The sequence below is a fragment of the Eptatretus burgeri genome, chromosome 4, assembly GCF_056783735.1.
Source record: "Eptatretus burgeri isolate ZD-2024b chromosome 4, Ebu_testis_v1, whole genome shotgun sequence".
Taxonomy (NCBI): domain Eukaryota; kingdom Metazoa; phylum Chordata; class Myxini; order Myxiniformes; family Myxinidae; genus Eptatretus; species Eptatretus burgeri.
This window is the reverse complement of record NC_140964.1, coordinates 104772675-104796309: the sequence shown is the minus strand read 5'-3', so window position 1 is coordinate 104796309 and position 23635 is coordinate 104772675. Positions and strand designations below refer to the sequence as shown.

Here is a 23635-nt window from a genome sequence, read left to right as displayed (position 1 = left end):
ACACCATCTGCACTGTGTGGGTCACTGCTCAACTAGAACACACTGACCTCTGATGGGCTTATGCCCACCTCCAACAGGGCACTCAACCTTCCAAGGTCACAAACATCAAGGATATTAAGCAGTGTCTCAGTGTGGCCTCCATTTCCAATGACAATTTACTCCTTGTACGTTGCAACAATCCGTTGTCACCATGCCGCGAAGGCATAGTCATCTCTCGTCAAGCCATCAAAGAACTGCTCTCAGCTTCCTACATGACATCAGTTTAAACAGATGTTCATGAGATATTTCAATGCCTTATATTTTGATCAGTATGTCAATAAAATCAGTGAAGTTGTCACATTTACGTCTCACTGCAACGTCTACCTCCACCAGTTGTTTTGAGCAGTCTCCAGCCTCCCCGTCCCTCCACCCCCTCCAAACACCATTGGTGTTTAGTTTGCCGCTGACCTTGTGGAAATTAATTGCCAACTCATACTGGTCGTCCATGAGACTGTGCCTTCATACACAGTTGCATGTATCGACGACGATGAATGTGGAGACGCTTTGGCTCAGGCCCAAACTCAGGTAACTCTGTATGTGCATCCATCCAATTGACGATCCTGTGGCTACAATTAAAGTCAAACCCGCTCCTGGATTTGCTGGTGTCATAAAATGCGACCAATTTTTGCTTCTCAGAATCACCTTCAAAGTAGATCATGTCAAAACCCCAACAAGAACCCAGTAGCAGAACAGTGAATTGACAAAATGTGAGGACTCGTCCAATGGCTGTTTTGCCCGTTTCCCTTGATGTGGTGTGTTTCCATTTCAATTCCAGGTCGCAACTGTGTGGCTCATCCTCCTACGAAATGCTCGACCAGAGGGACCAATTCACCAATGCAGCCATTCCCTGTATGGATTACTTGTATGTCATCACTAGTCAATGGGATGCCTTGCTTCAGAACCGTGAATGCAGCCAGCGCTCCAAAGCACACACTGGTGTAGCCCAGCTTTATCCTGCGATAACAGTTGGTGATTTTGTCTACCTTGCACATGACCGCACTAAAGGCCCTGTCACACCTTGACGATTTAGCCAGCGTATGCCTGACTTATGCAAAATTTGGCGAAAACGCTGGCACACGTCGAATACGTTATGGGTAAGTTTGTATACGTTAAGAGCACGCTGGCATATGTCGTAGTACGCTGGCTATTTTTCGTAATATGCTGGCATACGTCGTAGTTCGCCGAGGTGTTAGACAAATTTTCCATGCTTGAAATTTTTCAACGTATGCCAGCGTATGACTCACACGTTCCGCATACGCTTGGCCATAAGTTGTAGGCACGTTACGCGATCGTTGACACACGTCGACACACATTACTTGTACGTTACTCATAAGTCGAAACATGTCAAGGTAACGGTTAGCGTCAGTGTTCCAGACTCCCTGTTTTTGTTTTTTGTTTTTTTTCTTCGGTATGACGGTGATGTTGACACTTCGATTTCTAGTGCGGTTATAATATAATATAATTAATAGACTGCCGCTCAACGATTTAAATCATAACCGCACTAGAAATCGAAGTGTCAACATCACCGTCATACCGAAGAAAAAAAATAAAAAACCAGGGTGTCTGGAACACTGACGCTAACCATTACGTCGACGTGTTTTGACTTATGAATAACGTACAAGTAACGTGTGTCGACGTGTGTCAACGATCGCGTAATGTGCCTACAACTTATGCCAGCATATGCGAAACGTGTGTCATACGCCGAGTACGTCGATAAATTTTCAATATGCTGAAAATTTCTCGACGTACTCGGCGTATGACGATGTCTGCCAGCGTACTATGACGTATGCAGCGTGCTCTTAACGTATACAAAACTTACCCATAACGTATTTGACGTGCCAGCGTGCTCTTAACGTATACAGAACTTGCCCATGACGTATTCGACGTGTGCCAGCTTGGTTCGGCAAATTTTTCATACGTCGGCGTCAAGGTGTGACAGTCAAGGCTAAAAACGTCAAGGTGTGACAGCGGCTTCACACTTCAATGTCTAGTGCGGTTATGATTTGAATCGTCGAGCCACAGCCTATTAATAGCCTACGCCACGTGATCGTCGGCGATACGCTGCCGCGCGCTATGCATAAGTTACACTATCGTTGGGCATAGGTTGTGAACACCGACAACACGCTCAGCATTCGTTGGTATAATTTATCTATATGTGATTGAAACATTCTGTGTACGTTACTAATACGTTATGCATACGTCCAACACATTGTTATACGCCCAAAACTTAAAAAAAACATCAATAGTTCAGCGTACGCCAGCGTTTTACATACATTTTGATACCTTGCCATATGCTGGCTAAAACGTCAAGGTGTGACAGGGCCCTAAGACCTGTGCAAGGCCCCGATATCTTGTCACATTGAATGACCATCCAAGGTGTCAGGTGAAGAAGTTCTCCCCATTGCAGTTACAAAATAGTCCATATGAAGTTCCGGTTAAAGGAGTATGACAGGCTATGCTGATTTCCTAACCCCAATCGTCAGCTCTACACTCCCAACAGATTTCCTTTGTGGCCTGGACGGTGGTTCATGTCTCATTGTGATCTACAGTATTCCTGATTGTCCAACCACCATATTAACCGCAGTGTTCCCTGAACTGTCACGACCTACTTCCCCAGATTGCATTGATTTAGATTCAGCCTCTGCCTGCTCTGACAACCAGGCATCACTCCCACACATTATTGATGTTTCCACCAATGGCCCAACCGTTGATCATGCTCTTCAATCCCTTGCTGACCTTCCTCAGAACTCAAGTGCATCCTATCCTCCCTTGCATCATCACCATCCCCTTTGCCTCGACATACTGGTAAATTGTGTCAAACCTGCTTATCTGGCCGATTATGTCAAGTAACCATAATACATCCCCACACTATGTATAGCATCGCGTTGTGGCATTTACATCCGTTACCTGACCTTTTCATATTCCCAACACATACCACATTTACGATACTTTATCTCATGTTATGACTTGTTTTTGATCACATTTCCAATCAGTTGGTTAGTGTTACAATCCATTAGTAATGACTTGAATAACATGTAGGAGGGAAAGAGACGATTACACCAGTCTGGGCTGGTTGTTGTACTGATGAACTGACAGAGGGCGTTCATGGCCTCTGGGCTGTGTGGTCAGCATTGTGAGCCAAGTATTGTTCGCTGCTCGGTACTAAACATGATTGTATCTGGCCCTGACTATGCGGCATCTCAATTCACCCGTACTGATGCTGTCTTCGCTCACTTCCTGCCACGACTGATGCTATCGCTTGTAGTGGTGATTATGATTGATTATATGTGCAACCTTTGAGGATTCAAGATGTTATAACATTTCTTGGGAAATAAAATTTGTGTGACTTTTAATATTCCGACATAATTCTTATTTTCTTTATTTTCCTCCTTGTGCCATTTGGCACACAGGGCTGGCACGGTAGTTTCATCGACTGGGCCGCTGAGGCCTGGGGGTTACAACCTGATCTTACACTATAAGATCTTTAACATCCACCAAAGAATGCTGGCGGGTTGGAGTTATTTGAAAATTATTTTTAGTTTTGGAGTTGTGTTATCAAACTGTAAGGAGTATTATTTTAAAACACTACATGTTCAAATGTTACCCTGCTTTTTTATCTTCTGGGACGTTTCGTTTTGACGGTACAGCCTCGTGAGCATGCCAAAGTCTAAAGCCACGGGCTAGCGTCAGGTATGCTTATATCTTCTTTATTTATTAGACATCCTGTGGATGTAAATAAAACTTGTTTTACTCTGTGTGCCATTGCATATCACATGCAGAGAATTTTACCTCCCTGTGCTTTGTATTTATTATTATTATTTAAAAAAAAACGCTCTGTGCACCGCCCTTGATCTCGGTTTGCAAGTCACCGTCTACGATTCCAATGGAAGAGACGTAATTACTCATTTATGGGAAATGATTTTCGAGGTTTTTATTTTCAAAAATAGACCATAGTGAGCACCAGTGATGTTAAAAGAATGGCCTTTAAAATCCTACTTAAATCGTGCTTATGAAGAGGGGCAGATAAATATACAGATACAGACTGTGTTTTATATAGGCAGATGATTGTTTGCTCTTTTATTTAAAAAACGAACATTACAATGAGCAACAATGCATTTAAAGTGTCATCCAGGCTGAACGTCTCCATGTTGTGCGTTTGTTGTATGTACATCATCTGGTCTCGAACGGTACATCTAAATATTTTTACCTCCACCACCGAAGATGGGCGTAGGATATGTTTTCACCCTTGTTTGTTTGTCTATTTGTCTGTTTATGAGCAGGATATCTCAAAGTTTTGGACAGATAACAAAACTTGGTGGATGAGTTGGATTGGTGATAACAAGCTGATTAGATTTTAGTTAAGGTCTGGATCCAGATCCAGCCTATCGGTGCAATACAAAACATAAGCCGTTCAGCCTGGTGAAGGTATGCACTCTACCGAGTGCCATTATAGTTCCTTTAATCTCTGTTATTCATTAGGGGGTTGGTTGGATGGGACTTTATCATCTGACTTCTTTCCTCCTTTTAGCACGGTCAGTTTATATCTGCTTGTGGATTAGCCAAATGCCTATTTTGTTGCACCAAATCATCAGTCATGTGCTGTATGTTCAGTGATGTAAGTTTTTATGGTAATCATTCCCTTAGCCGGAGGACTATGTCTGTTCCACTTTTATACTGTTGAAATTTTATTTGTTAATGGAAAACCCTATTACTCAGACAAGTATCATTTTACTGATGCTAAAAAGAATGAAAAACATCATTACATCAAGAAGCAATTTTGGAAGTAATCATATACAATAGATCACTTTTCTTCCCACAACCACATACAGTATAAGCAAAGAGAAGGTAAAAGGGAGGAGAGCAGTGAAGGGAGATGTATGGGGTACATGATGATGTGGCATGTTGGCATATTTGTTTGTGCATTAAATTGATGGCCAGCTCTTGATCAGCTAATGTGAAAATATTTTCTTGTAAAACTCGACCAGCCAGGATGGGTAGTCAGTCATGATATTAGTGACACCATATCTCAAAGCACGATTGACATCCTCCTCTTGGTTTAAAACAAAGATGTAGACCTAAACAACAACAGGCAGAATGGGAAAAGCACAATTGGTGATTATTTTCAAAGGTTTTTCATGATTCACAAGCTATAACAATAGTTTGCACAAAAAGATTATTGTAATGTGATATCAAAACCAATGTTCTTAATGCAACTTTCACAACAAGCAAAAATAACTTTCCTTTTGCTTTTCCATTGATACAAGGCTTAGGAAATACTTTAAAGGCTTTGTTAAGCAGCATTTTAATTAGCCAAAACTTTTCAAGATATTTAGCCATCATACTAAAATATACAATTTGGTGTCTGTCTGTCTGTTTGTCTGCCTGTGATACATTTGGCTATTAATTATCCAATCTCAACCAAACTTTCCAGGGAGACTATGGGTCAAACAACAGAGGTTGTAGTGACTTCATTCCCCCCCCCCCCCGCTTCCCCAAAGGAGTTTTCCACATTGGACAAAGTCCATGTTAAGGTGTAGAAATAGCTTATTGTGGAATTTTGTGGGGCACACCTACAGGAAGTAAAAATTATTATAACTACAAACTATTCACTCAATTCTGTCCAACGCATGATTACCCTTTTAAGCAGTCACTGCTGTTTAACACTAAACTGAAAGAAATTGGGAGGAAACCTGATGTCCTTGAGGCATTCCATGAGTCGATCACAGACCAACGTATGCAAGCCGTCTCTACTTGCAAGGCCTTTAGGTCGGTCGCTATAGCTAGGCCGCAATGATATTTTACTAATAAAGATGCTGAAATGGGACTTTACACATGAATGATGTGTCCCACTGCTTGTCCGATTTTTATTTATTTATTTATTTTAATCTCATTTTAAGCCGAGATTAAATGTTGACTGTATAAGGATTGTTTTTAACTTATATCTTGGGGCCTCAGATTTGATCTGTCCCAACCATGGCTTCAAGTTTGACGTGTGATATTGCCGACACATTTACAGCCCAATTGTGACCCCATACCTAACGGTCGCTGGCATTGGTTAATACTCGCCTGAAGAAAATTTGGAGAAAAAAGGACGTACTTGCACATTGGAGGTGTCGCGGCGAAGTCACTGATCTGCACACATACTGGAAGAAAAAATTATTACAACCATCATAACTAAAACTGGTGGCCGACTTCTGGTGACATTCATGATCACATGTCTCCAAATTCCCGGTATCCTACACTGCTTTCCTAAGCTGTGGCAGGGGCAGCTTTGTTGTGGGCTTTACCCCATGCATCAGGCACTTACAAGATCTGCTTCTTCCTCTTCTTCCCTCAACCCTACATTGTTGACTTCTCCAGATTTGTTTTCTGCATGCATGATGTGTCCAACCAAAGTATGACAGTTTCTGTTTCAGCATCAGCACTTGTAAATGTAAATGGCAGTCTTCATTTCCTCAAGCACTGATTTATTTGTTCTTCTTGCAGTCCGTGGAATTTTTACATTCATATCAAAACTGTCAATCTTTTTCCTTTCTATCTTTTTCACTGTACATGCAGACTCAAATCCATACATTGCAACTGGAAATACCAGAGTATTTACCAGCCCCCTCTTGGTTTGTGTTGTTGCATCTTTGCCTTTCCAGATCTTTGTCAAGACTGAAATTGCTGTTCCACCCAATGCTAACCATCCATGAATCTTCTTTTCTTCTTCTTCTTCTCCTCCTCCTCTTCTTTTTATAAGGGGTGAGGTCCAATGGCACCATGCTTCTGCCCTGCTTTGACCTCCACCTCCCTCATAGAATAGGAACAGTGACAACACAGATAAGATGCTTGTTCAGAAAGAAGACACTGTTAGGGTTTATGTACCTTCTTACCCTACACAGGATGATGATGAAAGCCCTCCTCACATGGACTTAACCACCAGTGACTATTTACCTGCAACAGAGAATAAAGTTGTGGATAAGGAAGACAAACCAGAGCAGCCTGCTACCTTGACAGTTGATAGTATGACCGGACCACTGAGGTCTTCTCGCTCGAGGAGAGGAATCCACCCACAGAGGCTACTTTACGGTATGGAAGCGGAGGTCCCTAAGGATAATCCCCATGCTGGGTTATTTGATTTTGCTACTTCTTGGTTCTCTTCATTTTGATTGTTCGCTGAAACGTCGATTTTGTCAGTTTAAGTGGGGAAAAGTGTAAGATAAATATTTCGTCATACAGAGTTGTTCTCGTTCTACTGGGATTTATTTTTTATTTTTCTTGACCACTGTATGTAGGTCTTTTCAACAGATGTCCAAGTTAGAATTTCTGTCATGAATGATTGTTGTGTTCACGTATTTGTATTGCCACGTGTATCGAATTGTCATGATGTGATCAATATTAATATTTCGGCACGCCCTTTTCTTTGTTCCACCATCAGATTTTTGTTACTGCATGAAATGAAACAAGATTTGGCACATATACTAATGATATTATTGTCTTCCTTTAGAGGCCCCTCAAAATTCGTTTTGATGCATTTTCACAAACTCCAACGGATTCCATTCAAATTCGGTACGATTATGGCTTTTGGTCCAACTTAGGTCATTGGCTATAAATATTTTCCATAACACTTCCGATATTCGAAAAAATCGATAAATCGATATCCCTTATGGGATTTTCCATTCAAATCCACTCAAGTTTAAGGCCTACGGGGGACGCAAATTTCCACTTTGCCCCGGGCGCTGTTTACCTCCGCTACGCCAAGCTGTTAGGGTTTGGGTTAGTGTTAGGGTTAGGGTTAGCTACCCTAACCCTAACCCTAACAGCTAACCCTAACCCTAACCGCTAACCATAACCCTAACTGCAACCCCAACCCTAACCTCTAACCCTAACCGCTAACCCCTAACCGCTAACAGCTATTCAGGAAATTTGCAAGAAAGCCCGGGCAACGCCAGACTTTATTGCTAGCCTGAGCAACGTCGGGCATTACTACTAGTTTATAATAATTTGTGCCAAAGCGTTGATAAAATGTAAAGTCAAATTAAATTTATTGGTCGCAAGGAATGTGACATGGGAACTTCCTTCACTTCCTTCGAGACAGGTTGTGGCAGGATGGTGCATTGTGGAACGCATTTTGCTGCCACTTTTCTTGTGTTGTATTCCTATCAAACCAAAACATTCACTTTAAAGTAAAGAAGTGAAAAGAGACCATGTTGGTGTGCAATTCCAAGCAGCTACATAATGATCCATGTAAGAATGCCCTTTCGATTTTAAGAGCACGAGGAGGGAGGACAGAGAGTTGGGGTTCGGAGGGATGGAGGGGAGCAAAGATGGGACAGAGCTGGGAGGGGCGATTGAGATTTTGAGGGTGGGGAGTGGTTTGGGAATGTTGGTGGGGGAGGGGGAAGATTGAGGAGTTGTGGGAGGGGGATGAAAATGACTGGTGTCAGGTCAGATTAGATCTGTGACTTGCAACAGGTACCATGTAAACCTGTATAAACCTGTTCCATGGTCGGGTTGTCGGTGACTAAACCGTCTCCCCCACCAAGTTTCTTGGTGAGGAGGATGTATGATATGGACACCCAGCAGGATGAAAAACAAAACCTGTCAAAGGGCGGAGGAGCTCCTTGTGAGTCAACGGCCATTCGTATCTTGTGCCCAACTGTGTCTGCGGACTTCCTCCTGCAGTTGGGTCACTTCTTATTAGGAGGTTGGTGGCAGAATTTGCACTTTGGCCACGGTAAAACCCTTCATTCCGCAAAACATTGCAAAAGCATAAAAAAAAATCTGAAAACCCACGCTGTGGGAGTACCTCCTGGGCAACCTCCCTTCACAGGGCAGCTCACCGGATGACAGGATTGGGGCAAAGCCTTCGGGACCCCCAATCTTTGATGATAGGAAAGAAACCACGGGGTAACCTTCCTGGGTCAGATTGCGGTAGTGTGTGTCGAGGTGGTGCTGAGGTGTCGTCCACCGAACGGCAGTCTCCTTGGATTAACCTGAGGCGGTCCCTTCGGGTGGGTGCCTGGAATGTCCTATCCCGAAGAGAGGATGATCACCTGTCTCTGTCATCATGTGAGCTCAAGCATTTGGACATCGGTATTGCAGCACTCTCTGAGGTTCGGAGGCCGGATTGCGGCGAGATCATGGTGGGTGGTTACATCTACTATTGGTCTGGTCACTGATGGTTACCATGCCCAAGGAGTTGCTGTAGCTGTGTCCAATAAGCTGAGTCCAATGATAATTGAGGTAATCCCGGTCAACGAGGGTATTATGAAACTAAGGATTCATCACTCCTTGGGTGTCATTTCCCTGGTCTGTGTGTATATGCTCCGACTGAGGTGAATTGATCTCACTGTGAAGAACGCATTCTTTGCTATGCTCGAGTCTGTGGTTGATCAATGCCCCAGGCAAGATACTCTTCTCGTCTTGGGGGATTTCAATGCATCGACTGGAACTGATAGGGATGGTTATGAGACACGTGATTGTCCCCATGAGTCTGAAACTGTGAAACAGAATAGCACTAAGTTCCTTGACTTTGCAAGAAGTCATGGACTTTGGGTGGCTGGTTCATGGCTTCAGCACCCACAGGCTCATTGCTGGACTTGGTACTCCAACACTGGCAGTGTGGCAAAGGAGATTGACCATGTGCTCATTGATGGTCGCTGGAGGATGATGCAGACCTGCAGGGTCCACCAGAGTGCTCAGTTCCTCAATACTATCCACAGGCTTATTGCAGCAATTCTGAAGTTTCAGCTTAAATCCAGGACAACGGTACCACCCCAGCCTAGGCAGGATGTTGGCAAGCTCAAGGATGAGAAGGTAGCTGAGGAGTTTGCAAACAGGCTGAATCGAGATTTGGGGGGACTTGGTGCTTTGGGAGATCCTGAAGAGTTCTGGAATGCCTTCAAGACCACCGTCCTTGATGTTGCCGGAAGATGTCTTGGAACTCACTGAAGAGCAAAGAAGAATTTTGTCTCTCAAGCGACACTGGATACCATTGACCAGAGTCGCAGGGCCAGGCTGAATGGCAGAGCTGAGCTGCTCAGGGAGCTGATGCGTAAAATTGAACGTGCACTAAGGGTGGACAAGGAGGCCGATGTGCGAAGAATCTGTGAGGGGGTAGAGCATCACCTGTGGTCAAGTAATTCTTTTGCTTACAGGGGAATTCACGCATTGCATTCCTCCAAGCCCGTCCCTCGGTGTACTACAGTGAGAGCAGAGGGTAGTGGCTCTTGACGTAGGGGTCCGAAGTCAAGGCCCGATGGGCTGGTTACTTTCAGCGGCTGTACCTGGCTGATCCACTCGCTGTTGAGTTGGATGGCAGGGGTGTTACAACCCATATTGCTGACCCTCCAATCAACTGTGGTCCACCTTCGTTTGTGGAAACACAGGCTGTGGTGAACTCGTTGAAATGGGGTTCAGCTCCTGGGATCTGTGGCGTCCATGCTGAACTTCTCAAGGCTGGTGGAAATGCTGAACTCGTGTCGTTGCATGCAGTTCTGTGCTCTGCCTGGAACACAGGCATCATGCCAACTGACTGGAAGAGGGGCCTTGTTGTCCTTCTTTGGAAAGGGAAGGGTAACCGCCAAGACTGCAACAACTACCGAGGGGTGACGCTGCTCTCAGTGCCGGGCAAGGTCTTTGCTCGGATGATTATTGAAAGGGTTCACCACCATCTGCTTGCGCACCAGCGTTCAGAGCAGTCAGACTGTACACCAATGAGGTCATCGATTGACCATATCCTTGCTCTTCGTGTCCTCACCGAACGCAGACGAGAGTTTCGGCAGGGGCTGCTTGCAGCCTATGTTGATCTCTGTAAAGCGTTCGATTCAGTGAATCGGGATGTCCTCTGGAGGATTCTTGGTCTTCGTGGGGTGCCACCAAAACTGATCGATCTGATGTCTGAACTCTACTCTGGTACTGAGAGTGCTGTGAAGTGTGGTGGTACCATCTCTGACTTATTTCCAGTTGTTACTGGAGTTCGTCAAGGGTGTGTACTGGCCCCCACACTTGTTAGCACTTGTATGGACTGGATTATGAGGATGTCTGAGAGATCAAGCTGCGGTGCGTCGTTTGGGAATGTCAAGATCTCTGACCTTGATTTCACAGATTATGCAGTCATCTTTATGGAGACTCAAGATATCCTTTTGGGGGCTCTCGAGGTGCTGAATGAGGAGTCAGAACCGCTGGGATTATGGATTTCCTGGGTCAAAACTAAGAGCCAGGCTTGCAATGACATCTTGGATGTTGCTATCTGTCTGTACCTGTTTGTGGCGAGGATGTTGAGGTCACGGAGAGATTCACTTCCCTTGGCAGTGATATTCATGTCTCTACTGGCTGTAAGTCAGAGGTCAATAGACATCTGGGTCGGGCCCGGGGATTCATGGACTCCCTGGGTCATGGGGTGTGCTGCGGCCGGTACCTGTACGGGAGGATGAAAGTCCGAATCTTCAGGTTCTTGGTGCTTCCAGTCTTGCTCTTTGGATGTGAGACTTGAACTCTGACCAGGGATCTGAAATGGAGACTTAATTTCTTTGGTGCCAGGTCTCTTCGGAGAATCCTTGACTCTCACTGGTCAGACGTCGTGTCCAATGAGCGGTTGCTGAGAGAGACTCCAATGAGATTTGTTACCTGCATCGTCCGTGAGCGTCAGCTGCCGCTGTGTGGACATGTGGCTCGTTTTCCTGCTGCTGATCCTCCTCACCAGATTCTCTCAGTGAGGGTGCCTCACGTTGATCGGCATCTCAAGGAGATTTGGATTGGCCAGGTATCTGCCTGGGGGATGGCCAGGTGGAGGCCCTTGGAGTACCGGCGGAAAGTGGACGCAGCGACTCGCTTCTCCGGCACATGCTCCCATACCTGACTTGACCTGATGAAAATTGAGGATTTCAAAATTTGACAATTATTGACCTTTTGCCTTTGTTGACGCTTTGACTTCAAAAAGGTGTCGTGCATTGCACGATTCTCACGAAATCCATTCAACAAATATGACCTTAAAAACAATTGGTGGTTGAATTCAATAACTAAACATGCAAATCCTCTTCAAATTTCAAGTCAATGGGATGAAAATTGAGGATTTTAGAAATAGCACCTAAGTTGTTGACCTTTGGTCGATGTTGACCTTAAAAATGATTGGTGATTGAATTCAGTGCCCTGATATGCAAATCCTCTTAAAAATTCAAGTCAGTTGGATGAAAAATTGAGTACTTTAGAAATGCAACCAACTTGTTGACCTTTGGCTTATGTTGACTTGAAAAAGTAATGGGTAGTTGAATTCAGTGACATGATATGCAAACTCTGTTCAAATTTCAAGTAAATCTGATGAAAATTGAGGATTTTAGAAATCACATCTTTAGAAGTTTAACAGTCAAAAGCTTTTTTGGAGATATGATAAGACCATATCCCCCCCACTGCCCATACACCCTGTTCACTCCCATGGGGAGCGGATGTGTCCAGTAGGATTAAATCGGAAATAATGAAAGAGGGAATTGAATGTGTTTGCAAAATATATTACCTCAATTCCTCTGGCTTTTAGGTGCCTGAATAGTAAACGGTTCATTAGAAGCCTGCAGACAAAAGAAAACAGCTTTATTGGATGCATCTGGATTTGGGGTAAAATTAAAATAAAACAACAAATAAAAACAAAACTGACAAAATTGATGTGAAAAAGCTTGTGGAAATAGGCCAAAAGGTTAATTCCTGGGTGTGAAGTAGCCAAACATGCCAAATATCCAATAACATGCCTTTATTATAATATTGTTACGGTTGTGGAAATTCACAGATCACTCTTCAGGTTCCCCGAAGATCAGTTATGTCGATAAGTGTGTGTCCAGATTAGATTTCCCCACCGATGTATAACGGGATTTATTCGTGTGCCGGGCTGTGAACCTTTGAGGTAGTGTTATTCTTTCCTATCTTTATTTTAAACAACATCGCCTCACCACCTTCGCCACAACCGCCAGCATCTCCTCAACACCAATCTCCACAACCAAACGAACTTATCCTCACCATCATCTCCACAAACAACACCATCACAAACAACAACATCTCAACAACCGCCGACATCTCCTGACCAGCATCTCCACGGCGCCGCCGTCTTTTCACCAACAACAACATCCCCAACAACCAACATCTCCACAGGCGAACACGATGGCATCCTCGCAGCGGCAGGGTGATCTCAAACACGGCCGCGCATGACTTGCAAAACGGATCAAAACGACGAAAGGGGTGGAGCCAGCCGGGGGTGAAGGGTTGAAGGTGAGGGACCGAAAACCCCTCCCCTCAGGGCTATAAAAAGGCGCGTTTCGACGCCGAGTCCCTCTCTCTTTGGTCGGAGTTGGTCGGTGGAGGCAGTCAAGAGGAAACGACTGGTAGGCATGGATGACCCACAAAATATGTAATGGAGAAGAAAGTAAATACCTATGGATTTTTTTTTAACGTCATGAATAAACTTTGGTACATCACAGGTGATAAAGGTTCCGGTCAAGTTTCATCAAAATTGTATGTGTGGTTTCAGAGAAGAAAGCAAATACATATTTTGGGGGGCAATTCTCACAGAATCCCTTGGACATCAATTTTTTTTTAATATCATGAACAAACTTTAGTACATCGTAGGTGATGAAGGCGGTGGTCAAATTTCATCGAAATTGTGTCTATTTTAGGAGAAAAAGCAAATATTATTTTGGGGGGCACCCCCTTTACACCCCTTCAGACCCTGATTATTCTAATGTCATGAACAAACTTTGGTACATCGCCGGTGATGAGGGTTGTGGTGAAGCTTCATTGGAATTGTGTGTATTGTTTCTAAGAAGAAAACAAATGCCTCTTTTGGGGGGCAACCCCCCCCCATGTAGATCCCCTTAGAAAACTGATTTTTTAATGTCATGAATAAATAATCTTAAGTTCATCATTGGTGATGAAGGTTGCAGTCAAGTTTCATGGGAATTGTGTGTGTAGTTTCTGAGAAGACAGGAAATACCTATTTTGGAGGGCAACCCCCCATAGACCCCTGAGACCCCAATTTTTTTAATGTGATGATCAAACATTGGTACATCATGGGTTTTGAAGGCTGTGGTCAAGTTTCATTGAAATTGTGGATGTGTCGTTTCGGAGAGGAAAGCAAATACATATTGTTGCGAATCTGGAAGCCATGAGCACACAACATACAGGTCCTATAGCTCAGTTATTTCGATAAGTAAATGTGGATAGATAGTCCCCCTTTTCCTTGTTTAATGGGTGAATAAATGTACATGCGCTGCGAAGTTATTTTGATAGTCAGGGTTTTCTTTTATTTTTACACCACCAACAACAATTACGACAACGCCAGCATCACCCTCACCTTCACCTCGCTTCCTCACACTGACGCCATTTTCTGCATGCGTGTCAGCACGTACGTGGGTGGAGTTCAAGTAGGAGCCTCACAGCGGCCCTCGACCAGTCAGCGTGCTACGAGTGAGGTGGCCGCCGCTCGGCCAATCAGACCCTGCGACGGTGAGAAAGGCGGTCCGCGTGATGTCACCACGCCCCCGGGCCAATCGACGGAATTGCCGCTCGTTTTAGCCAATGACAGGGCGACAAGCGATTCTGTGTGCCAAAACCGTCCAGTGAGGGAAAGCAGGGAGGGAGGAGGCGTCTCCACCTCCCCGGAGAAGGGTGAATAAGGTTGCGGCGCGTTCGGACCGAGAGATCCTCCTCTTCGACAAGAACCGCAAGTGGGTTGCACGCCATGTCTCTGTCGGTGAACAAGGAGAGAGAAACTGGGGACACGAGTGGAGATCGCGTTCGCCTGGCACGAGTGGTGATCACGTTCGCCTGACTCGAGTGGAGATTGCGTTCGCCTGACACGAGCGGTTGTCGCGTTCGCCTCACACGCGGAAGGTCCGAGTCCCGCCACCCCGCCAGCTCAATGTACCCGTGCGAGGCAGACAGGTCCGAGACAGGCTCTGGTCTTCAGCTCGCCTTTTCCCTCTGAGCTGGAGGCCTCAATAAAGGCTGTGGCCACGTGTGTGTGTGTGTGTGTGTGTGTGTGTGTGTGTGTGTGTGTGTGTGTGTGTGTGTGTGTGTGTGTGTGTGTGTGTGTGTGTGTGTGTGTGTGTGTGTGTGTGTGTGTGTGTGGCGCCAGTCTATTAAGTAAAACTGCATAAGTTATTGTACATAAATTGCTATTCCCTCTATAGTCGGATAACTCTGCCTTCTTGCGTGCTCCCCTGCCCCTTTATAAGTAAATACATTTGTTAAATGTATCAGTTCGTTGCTATGTTTCTTCTATTGATTTAGCATGACGCGTGTTGGTGAATTATAAAAGCTGTTGCCACTGTAAATGCACGTTTGGACCGACGGAACTTCGGCAACCGTCCACTCGGGTTGCGCACGGGTCGAGCACGCGCACGGGTCGAGCACGCTAACGGCTCGACTCGTACGAGGGCCGTCGTGAGTGTGAGTACTCGGCAACTCGCCACGTGGAGCTCTGGGTATTTTCAAGATTGGCAAATAACCCTGTACCATGTGGTGGAATTATTGACGACTCACGGTCCGGTAAGGAACCCGTACCTGTCAGAGTTTTCCGAAAGGTACGATCTAAATTCCGGGTGTTCGGTAGAGTTGATCCTACTGCTCCACCTTGCGGTCGTACTCGCGGCCGATATCCGACCCGTAACAATATTTTGGTGGGCAACCCCTCCCCCTGCCCCTTACACTCCCTTAGATCCAACCAAACATTTTAAATGTCGTGAACATTATTCGGTACTTACAATGTGATGAAGGTTGTGGTAAAGTTTTGTCAAAATCGTATTTGTAGTTTCATAGAAGAAGTTGCAAGTATTTGTAGATGGACGGACGACGCACCATCCCATAAGCTAAAGGTGAGCTAAAAAGCATCACACACACACACACACACACACACACACACACACACACACACACACACACACACACACACACACACACACACACCTCCTCCATTTATAATTCTCATCTGTTAACAAGAAATGCACTTCTGTAGATTGTCACATTTATGGTTAATGGTGTCACATGTCTGTGTCAGAGTGGTGACCCATCCAGGAATGTGCCCAATAGCCAAGGAGACTCCTCAGGCAGCACCAACATTCTGCACAGAGTATGGACCCCATGGATGGATGGATGGATGTGGCCAAAAGGTAAAATTAAGATGAAGTTACTTTTTAACCAAATTTTAAAAGGTTGCAGAGAAAACAAATTTAAAAGCGAATGAAGGTGAAAAAGTGAGGGCCTCGGCCCACATTCCACAACATGGTCAAGGATGGCTGTGTATGCTTGTAACTAGTTTCTGTTTAAAACTCAGTCAGTTTACAATAAGCAGATATACCTGTTCAGGACAAGTGATGGGATGGAATGGCATATGATAGGATGGGAGGGACATCGAACAACAACAACAATCTCATGATGAATGCAATAAATGGAGATAACCACAACAATCCTGTGACAGTTTGGCTTGAAGGCACAGCCCACAAGAACACCCTGACATCATCCAGCATAACGAGCCTACTTTTGACTGGGCAGAACAGAATAAAAGGTCAAAGTAAATATGGATGCTTCAAGCAGAATTGCAAGACATTGTTAGTTTTGTCTCTTCACTTTGGTGATGTGCAAAGCAGTGAGGGGAGATAGCATTTGTGCCAGACAAAGGGAGAGACACTGTTGTATTATTTGCAGAGATGAAAGCAATGATTATGAGGACAGTCTGTGTGTGATTGATTATTATGTGTATGCTGAAGGCAATAGATTAACACTCACATGTCAAACAAAGGTGGGAACCATTTCTTTTGTAACCATCCATCATCAGGCTGTGGTGTAAACATCCTACAAGAAGCATATGAGACATCAGCACCACAAATTATCCACTGTAATTTCAGCCCAAAATTAGTTTTCTTGTGATGATACTGTCCTAACCACACCCAGTATACTAATGTGGCATGCAAGAGCTGTTAGAGAAACACGTTCTGTGGTGACATAGAGGCAGTTAAAATTATATTTCTTCAGGCATATAATTAATTGATCAATATGGGATAAATATTTCATCTTGTGAAATAATCAATGCTGCTAACTCTCTGGCATCAACATGAATTATCCCTAGAATTCACATCATACTGTGCTTCTGTAATTGATGCATACACCATACCAGGATTTATCCCACCCATTAAACATGCTCTTCCATGAAAATTTTATTGCATTCTCGAAGACCTGTAGCTCGAATCATATCTGCTCCTTTTTTGTATACAAATTTGAGGCTTGTGGAAGAGCGAGAAAACGAACAGAACACTGAAAAGTGAAAAGTGGGAAACATCAGCAGTATGATTATGGGGGTCTGGGTCAAGCATTGCTGAGATAATTCATCAATAATTACCATTTAAAACCTGTTTTCTGAGACAAAATTCCCAGAAATTAACAAAAGGTTTTCCAGACCCCCAAAAAACAGTTAAAACCGGTTTCTCAAATATTTTTGTCAGTTTTTAGTTTCCAAAGGATCAATTAAAAAAATTATACAATTCACCTTTCGGGCACATTCTACATTTTCATAATTTGTTTATTATCCCCCATGAATGAATAAATTTATATAATTATCAAGTTCACACAATATTTAATTAACAATTGCCCTTTAGGGTAAAATTGGTCAATAATCATTCTCACCCATATTCATTTCATTCATTCAGTTTTCCTCACTCACTTCTTGCTTAGCAACATCCCTACCTCAGCCAGACATATTCACATGACAGTGGGGAAATTTTGATGACACACCCAAGGGTAACAGAGGGGAATTTTTGTTTTCAAACAAAATCTGTAGATATTGTTACGGTGCCGGGGGGTCGGCCGCGAGCCGACCGCTCTGACAGAGCCGCAAGTCGAGTCGGCCCAACCGATCGCCCGGAATATAGATCATCGCCCCGGATAAGTCTGGAGTCGACGGGTCCTTGTGCAAGAACTGTGAAGGGCCAATCTTTCTACCATGTGGTACAGGGTTATTTGCCAATTCTTTAAAATACCGAGAGACCACGTGGCGATCTACCGAGCCTCCACCTCCCTCGACGGAACTCGTACGAAATAAGCTGCTTAAGCGAGCCTGTCCCATGCGCGATTCCGAGCGGCTTAATCGCCGAGAACCGTCGGTCCGAATGTCCCCTTACGGCGGCCCAACGGCCTTCTAATTCCTAACACACGACATGCTCAGTCAATGAAAGAATCAACGCGACGAGCTGAAAACATTTAACAATTGGGGTTTAATTATACAGTAATAATGGGGAACTAGGGAACACAATGAGCAGAACTATACTGAATACAATAAATGCAATGCAATATATACAGAACACGAAGCACTTAACAGTTTTCTACTTGTTAGACGGGCCCAGGGACACACTTACGCACACACACAACCAAGAAATGGTGGTTGACGCCTTTAATATGGACTTCAGCTCAGAGGGACAGATGAGCTGAAGTCCAGGGCCTGTCTCGGACCTTTCCACCTCGTGTGGTTTTTGAGCTGTTCGGTCCGGGCACCAGCGAGGGCGAGCTGGATCCAATCACCGCGATCCCTTCCGAACTCCGGCGGATCCCCTCGCGCTCTGGATCACGTGCTGGTGAGATGAGGCGCCGATCCTTCCCGACGATGCGTCGCTTCCCCGAAGAACCACCACCAAGATGAGGCCAAGGAGTCGCACCAAGCCGGGAACCAAGCAGAGAACAAAGAGCTCCACGAACCAAGAAGAGCCAGCCGAACCGGACCAGGAAGCAGAGCGCAAAACACTCCCACAACTGGCGCGACTCTCGCAATGAACAACAACTCTTCTCTCGACTACTCTCACGACTCGCTCCACGCCATACCACTCACCCGAATATCTCAGAAACTGAACCCCTCTTCAACTCTCACAACAGCAACTCCCCAACAAGAACCAACTCGAGCCAAGCAGAGGGTCCCCTTTCTTATTCCTCTTTGCCCCGCCTCACTTCCGCGTGACTCATGCGCCCTTGTGCGCCGCTCCCCGCAACCACGGGTGGGGGCTGTTTACCTTGCTGAATCTCGTGACGACCCGTCCCACCCCCCGTCCCAACCGTCATTCCCGTTTACGCTGCTGAGTCAGCTGTTGAACCACGGGACGCTGTTGAATGTTGAATCACGGGACGGGAGGGTTCTTCTTTGTTGTTTTGACCTAACTATTAAAATAAATCACAGTGCATTTACATTGATTAACCCATTAAACAATGGAAGGTGAGCTATCTATGGAACACGTACTTAACGAGATAACTGAGCTTAAGGAACCTGAATGTTGTGTGTAATCATGGTTTCCAGATTCGCAACAATATAATAGACTAATGCTGCCTGTCTGTCCCACCCTGAAACACAGAAACGCTCCTCGGGGAGAAGAAATTAAACAAAAGTTGCTTAAAATTAATCCAAACATCCAGGGCAATTATAATTTTTTCAATCAGACAAAGAATTGAAATTGAGTGATGCATCGGCAACAGATTGCAGCCTTGATCAGCCCTGAAATTTTTTTTATTTCCTGTTAAGAAAAATATTACCACCAATTTTTGAGCTCTTTCAACCAGTGCAAGGATAAAACGCTCCCTCTTTCGTTTTTTTATATCGTGGCGTTTTTGCCAAGGGCTTTTTTGTTGTGTCTGTACATTGTTGAGGCTCGTATGAGAGCTAAAACACGATGCAAAACAAGGGTGGCAGGAGACAAGAGGGGCAGGAGAGGGAAGGACAAAACAGTGGGGAACAGAGACATTAGATCTGTGGAAAGGAGAGGGATGGGATGGGGTGGGGTGCACAGGGTAAACAAGATGGACACCACAGGGAACTCTCGGGAAGGAAGTCAGGGAATTTGAAGGAGGTGGGTTTGGGGTGGATTAACGGGGGTAGAAAAGATCGTGGTTTGGGTGGGAGAAGATAAGAGGTGGTGGTGAACAGCTGTTTTGAAGACCTGGAGGGAAGAATGGGATTGAAGAGAGTGTGGGAGTTTATTCCAAAGGCGGTAAAAAAGAGGAATGAAAGAGTGAAGGTGAGCAGTGATTCGTGATTTTGGTCGTTTTATCAGAAGGGGGTTGTTGGTGGACCTTGAGCACCCTGCGGAAATATGGGGGGTGGGGGGCATATCGCAGACAGAGCAGGGGGGGCGAGACCAGAGAGGAGACGGGAGAAGACAGAAACACCACCGATCTGCCTGTGGTGAAGGAGTGAGAGGCCTAAAGACGCAGCCTCACCGCGGGAGATATCAATGAACCTCAATGCCTTGATTTCCACAGCATGAAGCCAAGAAAGGTGAGAGGCAGGGGCACCAGCCCAGAGGGAAGAGCAGTATTCCATGAGGTTGCAGAGGAAAGCTTTGTGTGTGGTCAGGAGCTCAGGTGGGCCATAGAAGGACTTTGCATGACGGAGGATGCCCAGTCGGCGACTGGCTTTGGAGTCCAGGTTGGAAATGTGGCTTTCCCAGGAAAGATCATGGCAGATAGTGAGACACAGAAGCTTGAAAGACAGGACTTCTTCAAGAGGATTGTTGAGAAAGTAGATGGGGGTCGGGGGGGGTTCCAAACGGTCCTTTTGGAGAAACATAGTGAGAGTGTGAGATTTGTCAGGATTGAACGACATGTTCCATGTGTTGGCCCAGTTTGTGATTTTATCCAGATCTGCAAGGAGCGAAAAAGCTGCTGCTTTCTGGTCTGAGGGATAACAGATGGTACGGTAGAGGGTGGAGTTATCAGCAAAGAGAAAAAGAGTATTCTCCAGAGAGTCTGAGTGATCATTGATGAAAACCAGAAAAAGAACAGGGCTCAGAACGCTGCCTTGAGTAACTCCAGCCTGGACAGGAAAAGGGGATGAGAGAACTCCATTTCGGGCCACACGTTGGCTGCGACAGGAGAGGAAGTCTGCTAGCCATGAGTGGCGATGGCCTTGGATACCATAGGAAGAGAGTTTGGTGAGCAGGGCAGGGTGCCAGATCGTGTCAAAAGCATGCCATATGTCTATGAATATGGCTCTGATTTCATGTCTGGCATTGAGGACCTCCAACCATTGTTGGGAGAGCAGAAGCACCATATCCAGGGTCGAGTGACCTGGTCTGATGGTTACATCAGGGGATGAGAGTTTCGGCAGGGGCTGCTTGTCGCCAATGTTGATCTTTGCAAAGCATTCTATCAAGTGAATCGGGATGCCCTCTGGAGGATTCTCGGTCTTTATGGGGTGCTACTAAAACTGATCAATCTGATTTCTGAACTATACTCTGGCACTGAGAGTGCTGTGAGGTGTGGTGGTTGTATCCCTGGCATATTTCTCTTTGTTACTGGACATCTTCAGGGGTGTGTACTGGACCCCACACTTTTCAGCACTTGTATGGACTGGATTATGGGGAGGATGTCAGAGAATTCCAGCTGCGGTGCATCATTTGGGAATGTCAAGATCTCTGATCTTGATTTTGCAGATGATTCAGTCATCTTTTCGGAGATGCTGGATATCCTTTTGGTGGCCCTCGAGGCAATGAATGAGGAGTCAGAGCCACTGGGATTACGGGTTTCCTGAGTCAAAACTAAGATCCAGGCTTTCAATGACATTGGATGCTGCTATCCTGTCTGTACCTGTTTGTGGTGAGGATGTTGAGGTCGTGGAGAGATTCACTTACCTTGGCAGTGATATTCATGTCTCCACATGTTGTGAGCCAGAGGTCAATAGACATCTGGGTCTTGCCTGGGGAGTCATGGATTCACTGGATCATGGGATGTGGTGCTGTCGGTACCTTTGCAGGAGGATGAAAGTCTGAGTCTTTAAGTCCTTGGTGCTTCCAGTCTTGCTCTGCAGATGTGTGACTTGGACTCTGACCATGTATCTGAGATAGAGACTTAACTCCCTCAGTACCAGGTCTCTTTCAGAAAATCCTTTGCTATTGTTGGTCAGACTTTGTGTGCAATGAGCAGTTGCTAAGAGTGACTCAGATGAGATTTGTTATCTTTATAGTCCGTGAGCATCAGCTGTGGCTGTCTGGTCATGTGGCTCATTTTCCTGATGCTGATCCTACTTACCAGATTTTCTCAGCAAGGGAGCCTCATGAGTGAAGGAGGCCAAAGGACTGACCATGTGCCTCGTGGTTGCAGCAGGTTGATTGGCATCTTAAGGAGATTGGGATGGGCCAGACATCTGCCTGGGGGATGTCTAGACAGAGGCCCCTGGATTCTTGGTGGAAAGTGGACACAGCGACGCGCTGTTCCGGCGCATGCTCCCATACCTGACCTGACTTGGATTTACACGTTTTTTTAATTTTTAATTTAAAAGGACACGTGTTGCTTTTGAAAATAAAAAAACTGACTTTTTTTTTGAAAAAACAAAAAAGTCTGACCATTGAAATTGCACATGATCTTATTATGTCTCTCTCTATCACAGTGATGTTGATAAATTATTTATCGTTTATTGAACACATAATGCATTTTATAATGTTTTTTTAAACACCACACTTGAACCTTGAGATTTGAGACCTCATTCAGGACACCTCTGAAAACCTAGATTTGATGTTTGCTTCCTAATGTTGAGCCTAAGAACTCATTTTGGATTTTAGGTGAACATAAAACCTCTTTTGGTGTGCCGTGTGATGGTCATTGTCAAAAACCAACACATTTCCAAATGTGGTCCGACATCCTTCCATTGCGTTATTTCCTGTTGGATGCTGGTAAGAGTTGAATCGGGTTTCTTAGACCAAAAGACAAATGCATGGTGCCCATTCTAGATATGTGTATTGCGAAATGTAGTGCAGGACTTACCGGAAGCACAACGAGGGCATTATTATTTCAAACACGTCTTCTCGAAGGCGCAGAAAGGGTAGAAGGCCAGTGTAAAAAGCAAGTAGCACCATCATGACACCCCACTTGCCAAAGGCAAGCAATACTTTATCGTCCTGGAAAAGAACCCATGAAAACATAAACAAGCGGATGATTCAATGTAGCTTAGATGAAGCGTAATGGAACTTGCACATTGTTTCAGTCATAAACACTAACGGTAAAGTTGTCTTTGGGAAATGAATGAATGGGTAAAATAAATCAAAAAGCTCATTTGTCATAAACATTTTGAAGTATGGATGAGAAAGGGTGGATGTAGGATGGAAGGTGGAGAGGTCTTTAAAGCATTTATATAAAAAAGTATTACTTGCCCCTCTTAATGTTTGAGCTGTGGCATAAAGATGGATGGATGGATGGGAGAGGCGGGTGGAGTCGGGTGGGAAGGATGTTATATGAAGGAATTTGGGTTTATTAAACATTTTCCCCCAATTTATTCCACTTTGTTTTCTATCATGGCTTCTTCAGAGCTGCAAGACTGCATACCAAGCACAAACACTAACCAAATACAGGGTATAGATTGCAGAATCTTGGAAAGAGGCAGCTTTCCAAACAAGTCTTGACCAAAGTTTAAGAGACTGAGTTACACATGGCAATTTAGCCATGAGATAATTTGTCCTTTCTGGGTGTTGACTTGTCAAACAATGTAGGTGTGTCACATTGGTATTTAACTCGGGACAGCATATTATATGATGCAACATACCAGGATGACAGTTTTTAGTTCGATCCTGTTACATTGGAAGTCAAAGAACTTGACAACCAACCC

At 44.9% G+C, this 23635-nt stretch overlaps 2 protein-coding genes across 5 annotated transcripts in view; one reads left to right on the top strand and one right to left on the bottom strand.

The window, feature by feature from the left end:
* Positions 1–23635, top strand: part of LOC147028821 (uncharacterized) — a 116390-nt gene that overhangs the window by 39961 nt on the left and 52794 nt on the right. The window contains exons 1-2 of one of the 2 annotated variants that reach the window (XM_085879562.1): positions 15278–15881; positions 16064–16175. In XM_085879562.1, coding sequence (XP_085735688.1) covers positions 15777–15881; positions 16064–16175 — 217 coding nt within the window. In that variant the 5' untranslated portion in view covers positions 15278–15776. Of the gene's footprint in view, positions 1–15277; positions 15882–16063; positions 16176–23635 lie in introns of those variants that run through there. The other variant, XM_085879563.1, reaches the window with a different exon arrangement.
* GDPD1 (glycerophosphodiester phosphodiesterase domain containing 1) overlaps positions 4104–23635 on the bottom strand; it is a 102316-nt gene continuing 82784 nt past the window's right edge. For all 3 annotated transcript variants that reach the window (XM_085879559.1, XM_085879558.1, XM_085879557.1), the window contains 4 exons: positions 22798–22931; positions 16792–16857; positions 12536–12587; positions 4104–5114 (listed from right to left, as the gene is read on the bottom strand). In XM_085879559.1, the coding sequence (XP_085735685.1) occupies positions 4989–5114; positions 12536–12587; positions 16792–16857; positions 22798–22931 (378 nt within the window). In that variant the 3' untranslated portion in view covers positions 4104–4988. The remainder of the gene's footprint in view (positions 5115–12535; positions 12588–16791; positions 16858–22797; positions 22932–23635) is intronic.